Below are 19,712 nucleotides of genomic sequence, written 5' to 3'. Positions count from 1 at the left end.
GGGCAGTATGTGGACGGGCATGCAGCTAACTTGAGAAGGGTTATATTGCTGCTGCAGGAAGCAGTATTAATGGTAAAATGTGAGAAATACAAGTTTGGCCAAGGGGAGGTGGCCTATTTGGGACACAAAATTTCCAGTTTGAGAATCCTGCCTAAGGAGGACCTTGTTAGTGAATCAGTTGACGCGCCACCTTCCATTACTAAGGAACCGTTGTGGTTCTTTTTGGGCCTAATGGAATTGTATGGTAAGCTACAGGGAAATACTCTAGCAAAGTAGAAATGCTGAAAAGGTCGCTTAAGGAAAATGTAACCTGTACAGGGGCATGAACAAAAGCAGTGTTTGAAGAAGTGTAATAATGAGACTGGTGACGGCACCTTGTCTCAAGCCATTTGTGAGTGGAAAGGGTTGTGTGGTGGACGCGAGTGGATATGGGTTAGGTGCATATTAGCCCAGAGAGATTAAACTAATGAGTGGAAAGGGGAGGATCCTTCACATTGCTTTGAGTCCAGTGGAGAAACATTACTCTGACATTGAAAAGAGATGCTAGCGTGTACCCAGCCATGGACCATTGATGGATACATTTGTGGGGGATGAAATTGCTACTTAGGACCAGACACAAGCCGTTGGCGCGTTGATTGGCTCCCGTAGAAGAAACGGTTGGCAAGGTTAGTGTTTAAGTTGCAGGAGTATCATTACTCAGTGGAGTACGTTCTTGGGGGATTAAATGTAAAGGATGATGGGTTGTCCGGATTACCGCTGTGAGGTTGTAGATGCAGAGAGTGAGGAAGGATGTGAAGAGGCCGCTACATTTGAGGATATGAAGGAGAGTTGTGGGGTGCATGGTGATGTGTTGTCAGAGGAGGAGTGGGTTCACGTGATGATGCTACCAGCCATTGACATGACACAGATGAAACAGTTCCGGGTGAATGGCTTGACCTGTGAGAAGAGGGTCTATGGTGATTGTGCTGCCTATGGGACGGTGAAGGATGAGTTGGCATTTGAGGGAAATGTTTTGAAGAGCTCAGACAAGGTGGTGCCTCTGGTCAACGTGGGTGCAAAGATTATGAACTGGCACATGAGGAACATTGTAGTATGTTGGAACTAAAAGAAAAGTAAAGTTACTTCTCTGGTACCCGGGAACGGAAGCAAAAATTAACGCGAGTGAGCGAGTGCCATGCATGTATGAGTAGCGATGCATCGGCGTGTGCATTACCTGCTCCGGAGAGCACAGCTGAGGTGCAGGATGGACCTCAGAGGAAAGTGGCTGTAAATATTCTCATGGGCCCATTCACGATGTGGCCTTAAAAGGAGTCTTTTGTCTTGGGATTGGTCAATTCATTTTCTGAATGGCCATATGTTGTCCTCATTTCCTGAGGGGTATTTTCTGTCAAGTGGGTATTCCGGTAGAGGTCATCACATATAATGGCATTCCATTTCCATCCAATAAAAGCAGCATTTTCTCAGAAAGTGGGATCAGACGCACACGGGTGGCTTCGTACCACCCGGAGGGTAATGGCCAGGAGGAGTGGGAGTGCTGTGAAAGAGTTGATTCAGTTGGCTCTTAAATCAGATGTCTTCTGTAGGAAGACATTGCAAGCACCAATGTTGTCCTACAAAGTCACCCCAAGTGTCGTCTCTGGCCGCCTTCTCTATACACTGCCCCGCAGTCTGTTTTCTCTATACCCTGCTCTGCATTCTGCCCTCTCTACAACCCACCGCTGTAGTCTGCCTTCTCTATACCCAGCCTCGCAGTCCTCCTTCTCTATACCCTACCTCACAGTCTTCCTTTTAATTTACCACACCGCTACAGTCTGCCTTCTCTATAACCTTATTCGCAGTCTGCCTTCTTCATACACTGCCCCGCAGTCTGCCTTCTCTATAACCTGCCTTGCAGTGTGCCCTCCCTGTACCGTGCCCCGCAGTCTGCCCTCTCTATACCCTACCCCACAGTCTGCCCTCTCTACAACCCACCTCTGTAGTCTGTCCCCTCTATACCTTGCCCCTGCAGTCTGCCTTCTTTATACCACAATGCTGCAGTATGCCTTCTCTATACCCTTCCCCACAGTCTGCCCACTCTACACCCCACCGCTGCAGTCTGCCTTCTCTATACCCTGCCACACAGTCTGCCTTCTATATACCATACTGCTGTAGTCCGCCTTCTCTATACACTGTCCCGCAGTCTGCCTTCTCTATACCATGCCCCGCAGTCTGTTTTCTCTATACCCTGCTCTGCATTCTGCCCTCTCTACAACCCACTGCTGTAGTCTACCTTCTGTATACCATACCTCACAGTCTGCCCTCCCTGTACCCTGCCCCACAGTCTGTCCTCTCTTTACCCTGCCCCGCAGTCTGCCCTCTCTATACCCTACCCCGCAGTCTGCCCTCTATATACCCTGTTCTGCAGTGTGCCTTTTCAATACCCCACTCTGCAGTCTTCCTTCTCTATGCCCTGCCCGCAGTCTGCCATCTCTATACCCCGCTCAGCCAGTCTATTTTCTCTATACCCTGCCCCGCAATCTGCATTCTCTATACCATAGAGATGCATTCTGCCTTATCTATACCCTGCCCCACAGTCTGCCTTCTCTATATCCAACTCTTACAGTCTGCCTTCTCTATACCCTGCCCCGCAGCCTGCATTCTCTATACCCTGCCCCGCAGTCTGCCTTCTCCATACCCTGCCCTGCAGGCTGCCTTCTTTATACCCTGTCCAGCAGGCTGCCTTCTCTATAACTTGCTCCGCAGTCTGCCTTCTCTATACCCTGGCCGTAGTCTGTCTTCCCATACCCTGCCCCCCAGGCTGCCCTCTCTATACCCTGCCCCGCAATCTGCCCTCTTTATACTGTGCCCGCAGTTTGCTTTCTCTATGCCCTACCACACAGTCTGCCTTCTCTATACCCTGCCCTGCAGTCTGCCCTCTCTACACCCCACAGCTGCAGTCTGCCATCTCTATACCCTGCTGCGCATTCTGCCCTCTCTACACCCCACCACTGCAGTCTGCCTTCTCTACACCCTGCCCCACGGTCTGCCTTCTCCATACCCTGCCCCACAGTCTGCTTTCTCTATACCTAGCCCCGCTGTCTGCACTCTCTACAACCCACCACTGCAGTCTGCCCTCTCTATACCCTGCCCCCGCAGTCTGCCTTCTCTATACCACACCGCTGCAGTCTTCCTTCTTGATACCATAGCGCTGTAGTCTGCCTTCTCTATACCCTGCCCAGCAGTGTGCCTTCTCTATACCCTGCCTCGCAGTCTGCATTCTCTATACCCTGTCCTGCGGTGTGCCTTCTCTACACCACGCCACTGGAGTCTGCCTGCTCTATACTCTGCCCTGAAGTCTGCCTTCTCTATACCCTGCCTCGCAGTCTGCCTTCTCCATACCACACCGCTGCAGTCTGCCTTTTTGACACCCTGCCCTGCAGTCTGCCTTCTCCATACTCTGCCCCGCAGTCTGCCTGCTCTATTCCCTGCCTTGTAGTCTGCCCTCTCTATACCCCGACCCGCAGTCTGCTTTCTCTATACCCTGCCCCGCTGCCTGCCTTCTCTATACCCTGCCCCGCTGTCTGCCGCCTCCATACCCTGCACTGCAGTAAGCCTTCTCTGTACCACACTGCTGCAGTCTGCCTTCTCTATACCCTGCCTCGCAGTCTACCTTTTCTATACCCTACACCGCAGTCTGCCTTCTCTATACCACACTGCAGTAGTCTGCCTTCTTTATGCCCTGTCCCTCAATCTGCCTTCTTTATACACTGCCCCACAGCCTGCCTTCTCTATACCCTGCCCCACAGTCTGCATTCTTTAAACCCTGCCCCACAGTCTGCCTTCTCTATACCACACCGCTAGTCTGCCTTCTCTATACCTTGCACTGCAGTCTACCTTCTCTATACCTTGCTCCGTAATCTGCATTCTCTATACCATACTGCTGCAGTCTGCCCTCTCTATACCCTGCCCCGCAGTCTACCTTCTCTATACCCTACCCTCCAGTCTGCCCTCTCCACACTCTGCCACGCACTCTACCCTCTCTATTCCCTACCCTGCAGTCTTCCTTCTCTATACCCTGCCCCACGGCCTGCCTTCCCTATACCACACCACTGCAGTCTGCCTTCTCTATACCATACAGCTACAGTCTGTCTTCTGTATACCCTGACCCGGATTCTGCCTTCTCTATACCACACCACTGCAGTCTGTCTTCTCTATACCCTGCCTTGCAGTCTCCCTTCTCTATACCCTGCCCCGCGGTCTGCCGCCTCCATACCCTGCACTGCAGTCAGCCTTCTCTGTACCACACTGCTGCAGTCTGCCTTCTCCATACCCTGCACCGCAGTCTGCCTTCTCCATACCCTGCACCGCAGTCTGCCCTCTCCATACCCTGCCCCGCAGTCTGCCCCCTCCATACCCTGCCCCGCATTCTGCCCTCTCCATACCCTGCCACGCAGTCTGCCCTCTCCTTACCCTGCCACGCAGTCTGCCCTCTCCATACCCTGCCACGCAGTCTGCCCTCTCTATACCCTGCCACGCAGTCTGCCCTCTCCATACCCTGCCCCGCAGTCTGCCCTCTCCATACCCTGCCACGCAGTCTGCCCTCTCTATACCCTGCCATGCAGTCTGCCGTCTCCATACCCTGCCCCGCAGTCTGCCCTCTTCATACCCTGCCCCGCAGTCTGCCCTCTTCATACCCTGCCCCGCAGTCTGCCCTCTCTATACCCTGCACCGCAGTCTGCCCTCTCTATACCCTGCACCGCAGTCTGCCCTCTCCATACCCTGCCCCGCAGTCTGCCCTCTCCATACCCTGCCCCGCAGTCTGCCCTCTCCATACCCTGCCCCGAATTCTGCTTCTCCACAGCGCTCCCTGCAGTGTAGGAGCATTCCTAAACCCTGAGTTTGAGACTTGCCCCTCTGATTTCAAGGCCAATGAAAATTAATTTTCTTAAAACGCCGCCCTTTCTTAACCCATCACGGCCTTGATCTGCCTTTGATATCACAAGAGTTACACCGGCCATCGTCTCATCCATCAGGGCAGGTGAAGTTCATCCTAATGAGAGGGCTGTGTTTGAATCCGAGCGGCAATGTCTTCCATGTGGGCGCTCAACACATTTCAGGTCGATTTTTTACCCCAGGACTGTTTGGGTCATTTGTCAGGGCAAAACAACAAATCCGAACGCAGGGGGCAGTGTGGACCCCAACAGTCACACATGCCTCTGCCTAGGTCTCCTCTCCCTGCCCAGTGTGCCTAACCATTCCTCGCTGCCCCCACCACCCTTCCTCCTATCACTCTGCCCAGGTTCCCTCTCACACTCTGCTCTCATGTCGTGCCCAGGTCTCCTCTCCCTGCCCCCCAGTGTGCCCAGCCCTTCTTCGCTGCCCCCACTACCCTTCTCCTGTCACTCTGCCCAGGTTCCCTCTCACACTCTGCTCTCATGTCGTGCCCAGGTCTCCTCTCCCTGCCCCCAGTGTGCCCAGCCCTTCTTCGCTGCCCCCACTACCCTTCTCCTGTCACTCTGCCCAGGTTCCCTCTCACACACTGCTCTCATGTCGTGCCCAGGTCTCCTCTCCCTGCCCCCCAGTGTGCCCAGCCCTTCTTCGCTGCCCCCACTACCCTTCTCCTGTCACTCTGCCCAGGTTCCCTCTCACACTCTGCTCTTATGTCGTGCCCAGGTCTCCTCTCTCTGCCCCCAGTGTGCTCAACCCTTCTTCGCTGCCCCCACTACCCTTCTCCTGTCACTCTGCCCAGGTCTGTTGTCTGCCCTCTGGTCTTCAGTCTGCCCCTCGCGTGTCTCTTCCCAGGTCTCCTCTCCCTGCCCCCAGTGTGCCCAGCCCTTCTTCGCTGCCCCCACTACCCTTCTCCTGTCACTCTGCCAGGGTCTGTTGTCTGCCCTCTGGTCTTCAGTCTGCCCCACACGTGTCTCTTCCCAGGTCTCCTCTCCCTGCCCAGTGTGCCCAGCTTGGGCCTGCCCGGCTCCCGCCTCCCGACCATGCCCTGTTTAATTTGGAAACTATGAAAGTAAATAAATACACAACTGTCCCTTAGCAACCCTTCTCCAGAGCGGGGGAAGTGATGTCACGCCCAGGGCTCGCGAGTTGTAGATCAGGGGTGGGTCACCGTGGGTGGGGCTCCCAGGGTGTGAGTGAGTGAAAGAGACAGCACTGAACAGAGGGGGGGGGGGGGAGGCTAGAGGGGGGGGGGCAGTGGAGAGGCAGGGGTGGGCGGGGCTCCCAGGGTGTGAGTGGGTGAAAGCGTGTGCTGGAGTCACAGCTGTCAGTGAGGCTGTGGAGAGACTGCACTGCAGGAGAGAGAGAGACAGCACTGGACAAAGAGGAGGAGAGGCAGTGGAGAGAGGCAGAGAGACTGCACTCCAGGGAGTGGGAGAGATAGCAGGGAAGAGGGACAGAGAGGGCGGGAGTACAGAAAGGGAGGGAGGGAGAGGGCAGTACAGATTGGGAGAGGAGACATTGCAGAGAGGGAAAGAGAGACAGCAGTAGGGACAGGGAAGAGGCAGGGCAGTGAGTGCGGAGATGCAGTGAGAGGGCAGTACAGAAAGAGACATTTATAATTAGTGTGTTCTGGACAGGGTGCACAGAGAGACATTTCAGGATCGACGCGTAGGGGAGACCCTGGCACGGAGACCCTTCTGGAGAGCCTGGCTGGAGAGTGCACCGGGAGACCCAGCGTACAGTGCCCCCTGCTGCTGGCACCGCGATGGCTTGGGTGCCCCCACCCGCCTCCGCCCTGGCATGCTTCTGCCTCCTGCTCCTTGGGGAATTCGGGGCCCAGGGGTATCGGGGGGAGCAGGCTGTGCCCAGGGCAGCAGGGCAGAGACACCAGGGTAAGCTAGCCATTTCTAGGACAGGTGGGCTGGAGCATCTGGGAGAACAGGCTCTGCCCAGGGCGGCACGCATGGGACACACGAGAGAGCAGCCTGTGCCAAGGGCAGGGGGCACAGGGCGCCTGGGAGAGGAGGCTGTTTCAAGGGCAGGGGGCACGGGGCATACGACAGAGCAGGCTGTGTCAAGGGCAGGGGGCATGGGGCACCTTGGAGAGCAGCCTGTGCCAAGAGCAGGGGGCATGGGGCACCTGGGAGAGGAGGCTGTGTCCGGGGCACTAGGACAGATACCCGAGGGAGAACAGGCCGTGCCCAGGGCCGCAGGGCAGAGCCTCCAGGGGAAGCCATCTGTACCAAGAGCCGCAGGGCAGAGTCTCCAGGGGGAGCCAGATGTGCCCAGGGCTGCAGGGCAGAGCCTCCAGGGGGAGCCAGCTGTGCCCAGGGACGCAGGGCAGAGTCTCCAGGGGGAGCCAGCTGTGCCCAGGGCCGCAGGGCAGAGCCTCCAGGGGGAGCCAGCTGTGCCCAGGGCCGCAGGGCAGAGTCTCCAGGGGGAGCCAGCTGTGCCCAGGGCCGCAGGGCAGAGTCTCCAGGGGGAGCCAGCTGTGCCCAGGTCAGGAGGGCAGAAGTCGGAACAGCGACAAGAGAGCTCCGGGACAGGAGCAGAGGAGCCGGCGAGCCCCAAGCCAGGGCTGGTGCAGAAGCAGGTAGAAGCGGCGCTGGACTTCTCGAGGCGCTATTGGCACCACATGTCTCGCCAGTTGTGGCCGGAGGAGTGCACCAACGAGGTTGACGCCGGAAAGCCAGGTAAGAGCCGGACCCTCCGGTCTCCGCGGACCTCGCAGCGCTTGGTTCATGACCATGGCTAGCGCCTAACAGCCTCTCGTGGCAGAGACGGCGCTCATTCTGTTGCTCCTGACTCTGCAGTAGTCTCTTTTACTTCTTTCTGTGGTGCCATCAAAGTGCCTGTCTCACTTCTCGTTGTCCTTAGCGCTGTGACACCGCTGGGATACCAAGGAGAGAGATGAATGAAGAGAGAGAGAGAGAGATAGACACAGAGAGAGAGCGAGAGAGACACAGAGAGAGAGACAGAGAAAGAGAAAGAGAGAGAGAGAGAGAGGGAGAGAAAGAGAGAGAAAAAGAGAGAGCGAGGGAAAGCGAGAGGGAGAGAGAGGGAAAGAAAGAGAGAGTAGGGAAAGAGAGAGAGGGGTAGAGAGAGTGGGAGATAGAGTAGGGAGAGAGAGAGAGAGAGGGAGAGAGCGGGAGAGAGCGGGAGAGAGAGAGAGAGAGAGAGAGAGAGAGAGTAGGGAGAGAGAAAAAGAGAGAGAGTGAGGGGGAGAGAGTAGGGAGAGAGAGAGATGGAGAGAGAGTAAGAGGGAGAGAGAGGGAGGGAGAGGGAGCGAGAGAGAGCACGGAGAGAAAGAGAGAGTGAGAGAGAGAAAGAGGGATAGGGAGAGAGAGAGAGAAATAGAGAAGAGGAGGGTGTTTGTAAGCATGCGAGAAACAGACAAGCAAAGAGTTAGACACCAGGAAGGACAGGGAGAGTACCAGGGCCTGGCAGAGAGTTAGACATCAGGGAGGACAGTGAGAGTACCAGGGCCTGGCAGAGAGTTAGACACCAGGAAGGACAGGGAGAGTACCAGGGCCTGGCAGAGAGTTAACATCAGGGAGGGCAGTGAGAGTACCAGGGCCTGGCAGAGAGTTAGACATCAGATATGGACAGTGAGAGTACCAGGGCCTGGCAGAGAGTTAGACATCAGGGAGGACAGTGAGAGCACCAGGGCCTGGCAGAGAGTTAACATCAGGGAGGGCAGTGAGAGTACCAGGTCCTGGCAGAGAGTTAGACATCAGGGAGGACAGTGAGAGTACCAGGGCCTGGCAGAGAGTTAGACAACAGGGAGGACAGTGAGAGTACCAGGGCCTGGCAGAGAGTTAACATCAGGGAGGGCAGTGAGAGTACCAGGGCCTAACAGAGAGTTAGACATCAGGTAGGACAGTGAGAGTACCAGGGCCTAACAGAGAGTTAGACATCAGAGATGGACAGTGAGAGTACCAGGGCCTGGCAGAGAGTTATGAGGGAGGACAGTGAGAGTACCAGGGCCTGGCAGAGAGTTATGAGGGAGGACTGTGAGAGTACCAGGGCCTGGCAGAGAGTTATGAGGGAGGACAGTGAGAGTACCAGGGCCTGGCAGAGAGTTATGAGGGAGGACAGTGAGAGTACCAGGGCCTGGCAGAGAGTTATGAGGGAGGACAGTGAGAGTACCAGAGCCGGGCAGAGAGTTAGACATCAGGGAGGACAGTGAGAGTACCAGGGCCTGGCAGAGAGTTAGACATCAGGGAGGACAGGGAGAGTACCAGGGCCTGGCAGAGAGTTATGAGGGAGGACAGTGAGAGTACCAGGCCCTGGCAGAGAGTTAGACATCAGGGAGGACAGTGAGAGTACCAGGCCCTGGCAGAGAGTTAGACATCAGGGAGAACAGTGAGAGTACCAGGGCCTGGCAGAGAGTTACACATCAGAGAGGACAGTGAGAGTACCAGGACCTGGCAGAGAGTTACACATCGGAGAGGACAGTGAGAGTACCAGGGCCTGGCAGAGAGTTACACATCAGGGAGGACAGGGAGAGTACCAGGCCCAGGAAGAGAATTAGACATCAGGGAGGACAGCGAGAGTACCAGAGCCTGGCAGAGAGTTATGAGGGAGGACAGTGAGAGTATCAGGGCCGGGCAGAGAGTTTGACATCAGGGAGGACAGTGAGAGTACCAGGGCCTGGCAGAGAGTTAGACATCAGGGAGGACAGTGAGAGTACCCGGGCCTGGCAGAGAGTTAGACATCAGAGAGGACAGTGAGAGTACCAATGCCTGGCAGAGAGTTAGACATCAGGGAGGACAGTGAGAGTACCAGGGCCTGGCAGAGAGTTAGACATCAGGGAGGACAGTGAGAGTACCAGGGCCTGGCAGAGAGTTCGACATCAGGAAGCACAGGGAGAGTACCAGGCCCAGGAAGAGAGTTAGACATCAGGGAGGACAGCGAGAGTACCAGGGCCTGGCAGAGAGTTAGACATCAGGGAGGACAGTGAGAGTACCAGGGCCTGGCAGAGAGTTAGACATCAGGGAGGACAGTGAGAGTACCAGGACCTGGCAGAGAGTTACACATCAGAGAGGACAGTGAGAGTACCAGGGCCTGGCAGAGAGTTAGACATCAGGGAAGACAGGGAGAGTACCAGGGCCTGGCAGAGAGTTAGACATCAGGGAGGACAGTGAGAGTTCCAGGGCCTGGCAGAGAGTTAGACATCAGGGAGGACAGTGAGAGTACCAGAGCCTGGCAGAGAGTTATGAGGGAGGACAGTGAGTGTACCAGAGCCTGGCAGAGAGTTATGAGGGAGGACAGTGAGAGTACCAGGGCCTGGCAGAGAGTTTTGAGGGAGGACAGTGAGAGTACCAGAGCCTGGCAGAGCCTGGCAGAGAGTTAGACATCAGGGTGGACAGCGAGAGTACCAGGGCCTGGCAGAGAGTTAGACATCAGGGAGGACAGCGAGAGTACCAGGGCCTGGCAGAGAGTTAGACATCAGGGAGGACAGTGAGAGTACCAGGGCCTGGCAGAGAGTTAGACATCAGGAAGCACAGGGAGAGTACCAGGCCCAGGAAGAGAGTTAGACATCAGGGAGGACAGCGAGAGTACCAGGGCCTGGCAGAGAGTTAGACATCAGGGAGGACAGTGAGAGTACCAGGGCCTGGCAGAGAGTTAGACATCAGGGAGGACAGTGAGAGTACCAGGACCTGGCAGAGAGTTAGACATCAGGAAGGACAGTGAGAGTACCAGGGCCTGGCAGAGAGTTACACATCAGAGAGGACAGTGAGAGTACCAGGGCCTGGCAGAGAGTTAGACATCAGGGAAGACAGGGAGAGTACCAGGGCCTGGCAGAGAGTTAGACATCAGGGAGGACAGTGAGAGTTCCAGGGCCTGGCAGAGAGTTAGACATCAGGGAGGACAGTGAGAGTACCAGAGCCTGGCAGAGAGTTATGAGGGAGGACAGTGAGTGTACCAGAGCCTGGCAGAGAGTTATGAGGGAGGACAGTGAGAGTACCAGGGCCTGGCAGAGAGTTATGAGGGAGGACAGTGAGAGTACCAGAGCCTGGCAGAGCCTGGCAGAGAGTTAGACATCAGGGAGGACAGCGAGAGTACCAGGGCCTGGCAGAGAGTTAGACATCAGGGAGGACAGCCAGATTACCAGGGCCTGGCAGAGAGTTAGACACCTGGAAGGACAGTGAGAGTACCAGGGCCTGGCAGAGAGTTAGACATCAGAGAGGACAGTGAGAGTACCAGGGCCTGGCAGAGAGTTAGACATCAGAGAGGACAGTGAGAGTACGAGGGCCTGGAAGAGAGTTAGACATCAGAGAGGACAGCGAGAGTACCAGGGCCTGGCAGAGAGTTAGACACCTGGAAGGACAGTGAGAGTACAAGGGCCTGGCGGAGAGTTAGACATCAGAGAGGACAGTGAGAGTACCAGGGCCTGGCAGAGAGTTAGACATCAGGGAGGACAGTGAGAGTACCAGAGCCTAGCAGAGAGTTATGAGGGAGGACAGTGAGAGTACCAGGGCCTGGCAGAGAGTTAGACATCAGAGAGGACAGTGAGAGTACCAGGGCCTGGCAGAGAGTTAGACATCAGGGAGGACAGTGAGAGTACCAGAGCCTAGCAGAGAGTTATGAGGGAGGACAGTGAGAGTACCAGGGCCTGGCAGAGAGTTAGACATCAGAGAGGACAGTGAGAGTACCAGGGCCTGGCAGAGAGTTAGACATCAGAGAGGACAGTGAGAGTACCAGGGCCTGGCAGAGAGTTAGACATCAGAGAGGACGGTGAGAGTACCGGGCCTGGCAGAGAGTTAGACATCAGTCTTAGAATCTCTGTGTGCCATCTCTTATAACTCATTCATCGGGCTCCCAAAGTGACGTCAGTCCTGCTCCAAACACCCACTCGGTGCTCACTCAGCTACTCCGGGGTGCCTGTAGGAGACTGTGGGACACCTCCGTGCGTGTGGGGGATATTTGGGGTTGAGGGGGTGCCTATAAGATTCTCTCGGGTACTTCTGTCCTGTGTGAGGAATATTCTGTGGAAGGCGTGGTGCCAGGAGAGTCTCGGAGGTACCTCTGTTATATATTTTATTTATTTATTTTAAAAGTTTTATATAGCGCTAGCTTGACCCGTAGGTATCAGAGCGCTTTACATACATACTGTAAAGAAAAAAACAGACGGAAAGTGCATAACATAGTAGGCAGGCAGTAAGGAAGCAAAACCAGGGATACAAAAATACAGCATGGAAGATAAGGTGGTTAACACAGTCCGGTCACCAACTATCCTTGGATGACAAGAGAGAGGAGTAAACTCGGATATTGAAGTCTAGGTTAGTTGACGTTGGTCAAGAAAGTATATGGGATCATAGAGAATCTTGGGGGGGGGGGGGAGGGTGAGGAGGGTGTAGGAATCTCGGGGTGCCCCTGTGGTAGGAGAACATTTAGGGCGTGGATGGAGGGGGTCCGCATGAAGACTCTGTGACACGTCTCTGGAGATATGCAGAATCTTTGTTTTGGGGGGTGCGGTGGGGGAGGGGTCTGTGATAGCTGTGTAGGGTCTTTGGGGTGGGTGCGTTGAATCTTTTTCTTGGGGTGTGGTCTGCATGGGGACTGGAGTCTGTAGGTCTGGAATATGTTTGGGTTTGTCTGTGAAGGGGTCACAGCTTGGCGAGTCTGTGATACCTCTGTGGGTCTGTGGAAGGTGTTTCGAGTGTGGGGGAGGGGTCCAGCTTGGTGAGTCTGTGATACCTCTGTGGGTCTGTGGAAGATGTTTCGAGTGTGGGGGAGGGGTCCAGCTTGGTGAGTCTGTGATACCTCTGTGGGTCTGTGGAAGATGTTTCGAGTGTGGGGGAGGGGTCCAGCTTGGTGAGTCTGTGATACCTCTGTGGGTCTGTGGAAGATGTTTCGAGTGTGGGGGAGGGGTCCAGCTTGGTGAGTCTGTGATACCTCTGTGGGTCTGTGGAAGATGTTTCGAGTGTGGGGGAGGGGTCCAGCTTGGTGAGTCTGTGATACCTCTGTGGGTCTGTGGAAGATGTTTCGAGTGTGGGGGAGGGGTCCAGCTTGGTGAGTCTGTGATACCTCTGTGGGTCTGTGGAAGATGTTTCGAGTGTGGGGGAGGGGTCCAGCTTGGTGAGTCTGTGATACCTCTGTGGGTCTGTGGAAGATGTTTCGAGTGTGGGGGAGGGGTCCAGCTTGGTGAGTCTGTGGTCTCTCTGTGGATCAGTGGGAGATCTTTGGGAGGTGCACCGAATATGTGACTTGGGCGTTGGGGGTCTCATGGCGAGTCTGATACCTCCGGTTGTCTGTAGAGAATCTTTATGGTGTCTGTGGAGGGGCCCAGCTCGGTGAGTCAGTGATGCCTTTATATGTCTGTAGAGGATCTTTAGGGTGTCTGTGGAGGGCCCAGCTCGGTGAGTAGGTGATGGATTTTTAGGTCTGTAGAGAAACTTTAGGGTGTCTGTGGAGGGGCCCAGCTCGGTGAGCCTGTGATGCCTTTATAGGTCTGTAGAGAAACTTTAGGGTGTCTGTGGAGGGGCCCAGCTCGGTGAGCCTGTGATGCCTTTATAGGTCTGTGGAGAATCTTTAGGGTGTGTGTGGAGGGGTGCCAGCTTAGTGAGCCTGTAACATCGCTATCCAGCTTGGTGAGACTGTGATACCCTTCTAGGTCTGTGGTGAATCTTTAGGATGTCTGTGGAGGGGCCCAGCTCGGTGAGCCTGTGATGCCTTTATAGGTCTGTAGAGATACTTTAGGGTGTCTGTGGAGGGGCCCAGCTCGGTGAGCCTGTGATGCCTTTATAGGTCTGTAGAGATACTTTAGGGTGTCTGTGGAGGGGCCCAGCTCGGTGAGTCTGTGATGTCTGTAGAGAAACTTTAGGGTGTCTGTGGAGGGGCCCAGCTCGGTGAGTCTGTGATGCCTTTATAGGTCTGTAGAGAAACGTTAGGGTGTCTGTGGAGGGGTGCCAGCTTAGTGAGTCTGTAACATCGCTATACAGCTTGGTAAGACTGTGATACCCTTCTAGGTCTGTGGTGAATCTTTAGGGTGTCTGTGGAGGGGCCCAGCTCGGTGAGTCTGTAATGTCTGTAGAGAAACTTTAGGGTGTCTGTGGAGGGGCCCAGCTCGGTGAGCCTGTGATGCCTTTATAGGTCTGTAGAGATACTTTAGGGTGTCTGTGGAGGGGCCCAGCTCGGTGAGTCTGTGATGTCTGTAGAGAAACTTTAGGGTGTCTGTGGAGGGGCCCAGCTCGGTGAGTCTGTGATGCCTTTATAGGTCTGTAGAGAAACGTTAGGGTGTCTGTGGAGGGGTGCCAGCTTAGTGAGTCTGTAACATCGCTATACAGCTTGGTAAGACTGTGATACCCTTCTAGGTCTGTGGTGAATCTTTAGGGTGTCTGTGGAGGGGCCCAGCTCGGTGAGTCTGTAATGTCTGTAGAGAAACTTTAGGGTGTCTGTGGAGGGGCCCAGCTCGGCGAGTCTGTGATGCCTTTATAGGTCTGTAGAGAAACTTCAGGGTGTCTGTGGAGGGGTGCCAGCTTAGTGAGTCTGTGGCATCGCTATACAGCTTGGTGAGACTGTTATACCCTTCTAGGTCTGTGTTGAATCTTTAGGGTGTGTGGAGGGGTCCAGCTTGGTGACTCTGTGGGTCTGTGGAGAATCTTTGGGGTGTGTGTGCAGAATGTTTGTCTTGGCAGTATGAGGGTGTGGTGGAGGAGTCTGTGATATCACCGTGGGTCTGTGGGTCATCATCAGCGTGTGTTCTGAGTTTCTGTCTCTGGGACATCTCTTGGTGCCCGAGGTGTGTATGGAGTGTCTGTGGGTGTCTCTGGTGGCTGGCCGTTTGAAGGTTGCGTGTGGTGTTTCTCCACGGTGTCTCTGTAGTGTGGCTGTCTCTCTTCGGTGTGTGTCTGGCCTCCTCGGTCACTGCTGCTGTGTTTTGTTCACAGGTTGGACCCTGCCTTTGGTAGGACGAGTCTACCTCGAGATGCTGACCAGCTGGTACTGCGGCGTGTGGGGGTGTGAACCCCGGGACTGTAAGGTGCCTCTCAATTTAACAGGTAATTGGTGTGTTCCCAGCGCCTCCGCTGCTTCTAAGCGCCTGCGCTCGACTCTACCTTCAATGGGTGTTCATGGCTGCATCGCATTTCCTCTGGCGTCTGTCTGAGGTGGCCGGATTAGCAGCAGGACCGCACCCAGAAACTACAAAATGCCTCAGCACGTCTTCTGTGTGTGTGTGTGTTTTGCTTCGGTATCATGTGACCAGGTCACCACTGGCTAGCAGTCTACCAAGGGCTGAGTGCAAGACCCTGCACCAGGCGATAAGAGTGAACTGACCTAAAACAAACACTACCTCAGACAATATTCATTGGTGTCACCGACAGCCCCCAAGGCTCGAGAGCACAGCTGATGGACTGAACATCCCTTCGCTTTGTGATAGAAAGGTAAAGTTGGTGCAGACATTCGTCTTCGTAGTAGTAATCATATAAGAGCAAGACCCCACGTGGATCTCGCCTATGACGTCATACAGTCGAATCAAAATCCAAGATGGCCGACAAATATCAACAAATCTATCAATTTGTGTCAAATTTGGCACAAAGGTTCATGTGTACACATCAGCGCATGTCATGTGCATGCCCACATTAGATCTCGACTGTGACGTTATTAATATAAAACCAAAATGGCCACCAATAAGGACGCCAGGAATATGAACCACACACTGTAGTGAAAGTAAACTTATAATTTGCATCATTTGTATGCTTACAAAACATACTATGAACCTGTGGATAATGTTTCCATTGTGATGGGAAACAGCCTACACACGTCATTACCATGCGTTCCTTTACCACGCACATTGTTACAACGACTTGCTTTAGGGAACGCGTTGTTGGACTAGTGTTGGATTTTAAGTCCAACACCTTCCCTACTGTTGCGTAGACTGGAGTTGAAATAGTAAATTACACTATTCCAAGCACAGCGCTTTCCTAACGCAAGTTGTTCTAACGACTTGCATGGTAAAGGAACGCGTATTAACGACAAGGTCATTGTATTGCTCGCGTTGTAAAGCCATGCGTGGTAAAGGCATGCGTGGTAAAGGCATGCGTGGTAAAGGCATGCGTGGTAAAGGCATGCATGCTTCCGTCATGCAACCCATTGTAATTAAGCAATACGGGACTATATTAAACCCTGATCACATTTCTATAATATGAAACAATGATGATTCGAGTTTGTTTACTGTCTTCATCTTGATAACAGTTTCCACTGCGAAAGCAAAGGTCGGTGCAGGAGAGGCTCGGCTTTGAGCTTTTGCATTGATTTCGGCACAACTTTTTGCACCCACAACAAATACGTTCTTTGCATACCTTGGATGCCTCCAAAATGGTTGTCCAATGTGGTACCATTACTCCTTCAATCAGCTTCCAGCCCTGATCATTTCAATTTAGCAATTCTTGATTGAGCACTAAAGTCTGACCCCAAACATGGCGCCCTCGGTACACAGATCGTTTAACATGTTGAAGAAGAGTGCCTTGTGTAGCTGGGATGTGTTCAATAGTTCTTATGCCACTCGCAAACATAAAGGGGCGAGCACCGTTTATTTCATGTAATGGACAAGTGCAGCTGTACATTAGGACAACAAATCGCTCGACATTTCTGAAGTGAGCTGGATAAATGGAACTGGTTCGAACTGACAGAATTGTAAATGCAGCAGTAACAGAAGATAATGCTATCCAGGCGTCATAATCTGCTTTCTTCCCGCTCCCATGGAAAGCAGATGTAGTGTGGCAATCTGTAGCGGCACGGAAAAAGGGCAGAGATTCACATATGTCAACACCTAAACTCGGTGCAATACCGTGAGCTGGTACGTAGCGGAACTTTTATCCAGTACCAAATACTAACCGCAATTCTTAACACCCATTGTTATTAAAATTAGAAATCGCAAGAACGACTACATTGGAATCTACTGTTCGAATCATTACTTTGAAAAGACCTTCAGTTGCTGCATGGAAAGAATGAAGCATAACTTGCGTATCCGCTTCCTCATCGTTGCAAGGTGATATCATTTCAAAATTTGTAATTGTTGTTGGGTGGTCATTAGGCCTGGGTGGAGTTCGCGGAGTTCAGCATATAAAAAGACGTCCGCTGCGCTACACAGAGTTCTGCAAGAGGTAGAGTGCATTTGGTCATGCATTTGCGTTGATTTTCCGCGCCAGGGTGTTTGTCCTGCGTTGTAAGATCAGACCGAATGACACCATGCGCAGGGCATGTGGGTGTTGCTTCTTTTCTTGCCGCTCAAGTAGATTTTCTACCCATGTGACAACTTCCTCAAAGCGAACGTAAAGTTTTCAAACGCAAAAGGTTGTGACCTTCTGGGACTGCCTGCGAGGAGAAATCTGACCCCCTCATTTAGACATCTCGCCGGGAGGTGGATTTTCCTCGCTCGTGCCTGCCAACTTGAGGTTGGCGATCAGGAGCGAGGAAAAAACTCCACTACGCGGAGCGGAGTGTTTCGGAACTCCTCATGCTCCGCGGAGCATAGAGTGTGGTAAACTCTGCAAACTCCACGAACGGAGCGGAGTTCACCGCCCAGGCCTAGTGGTGATCTATGTTATCAATATTTCCACTGGTGAGTACTTGTAACTTCAGTTTTGGTGGCCACACAACTTGTCCACTTGCATACAGTGCACAAATGCTATTTCTTAAGACAGCAGATATTTGCAGAACCCCAGCATATGAAATACAAATACCTAGTTTATGGAACTTATCTATACATTCTCGATTTCTCATTTGACTCTGGATAGAAAGAGCAACGTATATGGACAGAGTTGTTTTTTTGTTGATGTTATGTCTAGAAACTGAAGAAGAGTCCGTTGTTGAATTCTTTACACTGTTAAACATCAGAAATTTGGAAATAAACAACGCTATGTTGGTAGCGGCTGCTTCACAGGAATACTGATCTCTTATGCCGGATCCATCATCATTTTAACAAGGGCAAGAAGCGATTACGGAAATGATTGGTTCCTACAATCATCCCCCAACGTTCCTTTGAAGTGTTCAAATTTCTGCATCATGTCCCTTCTAAAAACGTTTGCTGCATTAGCAATATTTACGGCATCAGAAACTGACTTGTCACTGGCAAATACTAATGCGGATCCTACGTCATCGTCGAAAGATAACAGGACATCTTTTCCTTCATTGTATGTGTGAGAAGTTGGCCTGGCATATGCTGGTCACTAGTTATAGTGGCCACCTTGCACCAGTCCAATTCGACTCTTATTGATGATAGGTTTAAGACAACCTTTAAAGAAAGCTATCCTAGTGGTAGCTGTGGAGAGCAGCCTGCAGGCTAAGTCTCAGAGGAATGTAAAGCAGCTTGTTTTACCTTATAATCTCTTGAATTACCATATGAAAGCACACCACACAGGTATATATATCAAATATATATGTATTTATTTCTAGACACACTCTACTAATCTCTTTATGAGATTAGAAGCCAGAAACACATTCAAATATCAACGTTTCACAATAAGTTAAGCACAAATATGGCTGGGGCCCTAGGGGCATACCAGACCATATACTAAAAAAGAGGTTTAGGAAAGTGGACTTGCAAGGGGACAAGGCCTAGGGCCTGTAGAATCGCTGGGGCTTCACTAATCCACCCAAGGGAGGTAAGTGAAAGACCCTCGGGAGACGCGTGCAGTGTGAGAACACAGCCGCGGGTTCCCTATTGATTTCAATGGAGCAAGTTGCGGTTGGATTTTTAAAGTTTAAGGGTACTTCGAGGTAGTCTACAAGCAAGCCACTTACAAGGTAAGTAATTCGAGGGCGAACACACACTAGGGCACCGGAGTGCACCAGTTACCTCACCCAGGGAAGCCGGGTGCATAGGTGTCTTTAGGTGTCGGGTAGCGTCGCTGTTTTCTATGGAAGCCAAAGAAGATTTGCTGCTTGCGAAGACTGGAGAAGTGTCCGGTGGAATCCAAGGCTGGATTCAAGATGAAGAAGACCTGAAAGCAGAAGGGACAGTGTTCACAGTCACTTGCCAGTGACCCGGGGCCAGGAAGATGGATGCCCACCGATGTCGGGTGATTTCAGGTGATCAAGGGTGTTTTGACTCTTCGCCCACGAGGTCCAGGAGCAATCGACGATGACCAGCAGCTGGATTCGGAGTACCCCACAACGTCTGCAGCTGACTGAGGTGTCGGCAACCGGATTGGAGCCAACAAGCCTTGGCAACAGCAAGTCTCGTGAAAAGTGAATAAAGTAAATGGTGCAGACCAGCAAGGTCTGAGGGACTCACCCAGCAAGGTTGAGTGAGGGCAGGCTTGGAGCAACCAGTGGAGCCCTTTGGTTTGATAAGAAAGTCTTCCGGGGACCCACAAGCCAACGGGTAAGGGATCGCAAAGACACCTCATGAGGAAATGCTGTACAGGAGCCCACGGTCACACGGGATGGGGTAGGCCTCTGATTTTCGGTGCACAACCTGCGGGAGGCTTGGGCCACAAATGGTCCAAAGCACAAGTTTATAGAACGTCGTGAAGGGGTTGCACTCGACAATAGTGCACAGTACCCGGGTATTGCTGCTCCTCATCACTTGTGGGGTCCACTCACCTCAGCTCTGCTGGGGACTCACAATGGCCATCGGGAAGTCAGGAAATCTACTTCCAGGGCTGCAGGGACTTCAGACTCCAGCGGGAGCAGGAAAGTTTGCGACTGTTGATTCAAGTTTTGGTGCCTGCCAAGCAGGGGAGTCACTCCTTGACTCCAAGGGAGATTCTTCCGTCTTCCAACGGTAGTGGAACGTCGAAGGACCAGGATTCTTCTTGTAAAGCGTCGTC

At 53.0% G+C, this 19,712-nt stretch overlaps 1 protein-coding gene across 1 annotated transcript in view; it reads left to right on the top strand.

The window, feature by feature from the left end:
- The first annotated feature begins 6,255 nt into the window (after positions 1–6,255).
- The window catches only part of LOC146835429 (torsin-3A-like), a 77,908-nt gene continuing 64,451 nt past the window's right edge, over positions 6,256–19,712 (top strand). The window contains exons 1-2 of the mRNA XM_085602991.1: positions 6,256–7,622; positions 14,826–14,936. Of these exons, the coding sequence (XP_085459117.1) occupies positions 6,695–7,622; positions 14,826–14,936 (1,039 nt within the window). The 5' untranslated portion in view covers positions 6,256–6,694. The remainder of the gene's footprint in view (positions 7,623–14,825; positions 14,937–19,712) is intronic.

This window comes from Triturus cristatus, chromosome 4_2 (genome assembly GCF_964204655.1).
Source record: "Triturus cristatus chromosome 4_2, aTriCri1.1, whole genome shotgun sequence".
NCBI classification, from domain to species: Eukaryota; Metazoa; Chordata; class Amphibia; order Caudata; family Salamandridae; genus Triturus; species Triturus cristatus.
Note: the sequence above shows the minus strand (reverse complement) of the source record. Positions and strands in the feature narration are given on the sequence as shown.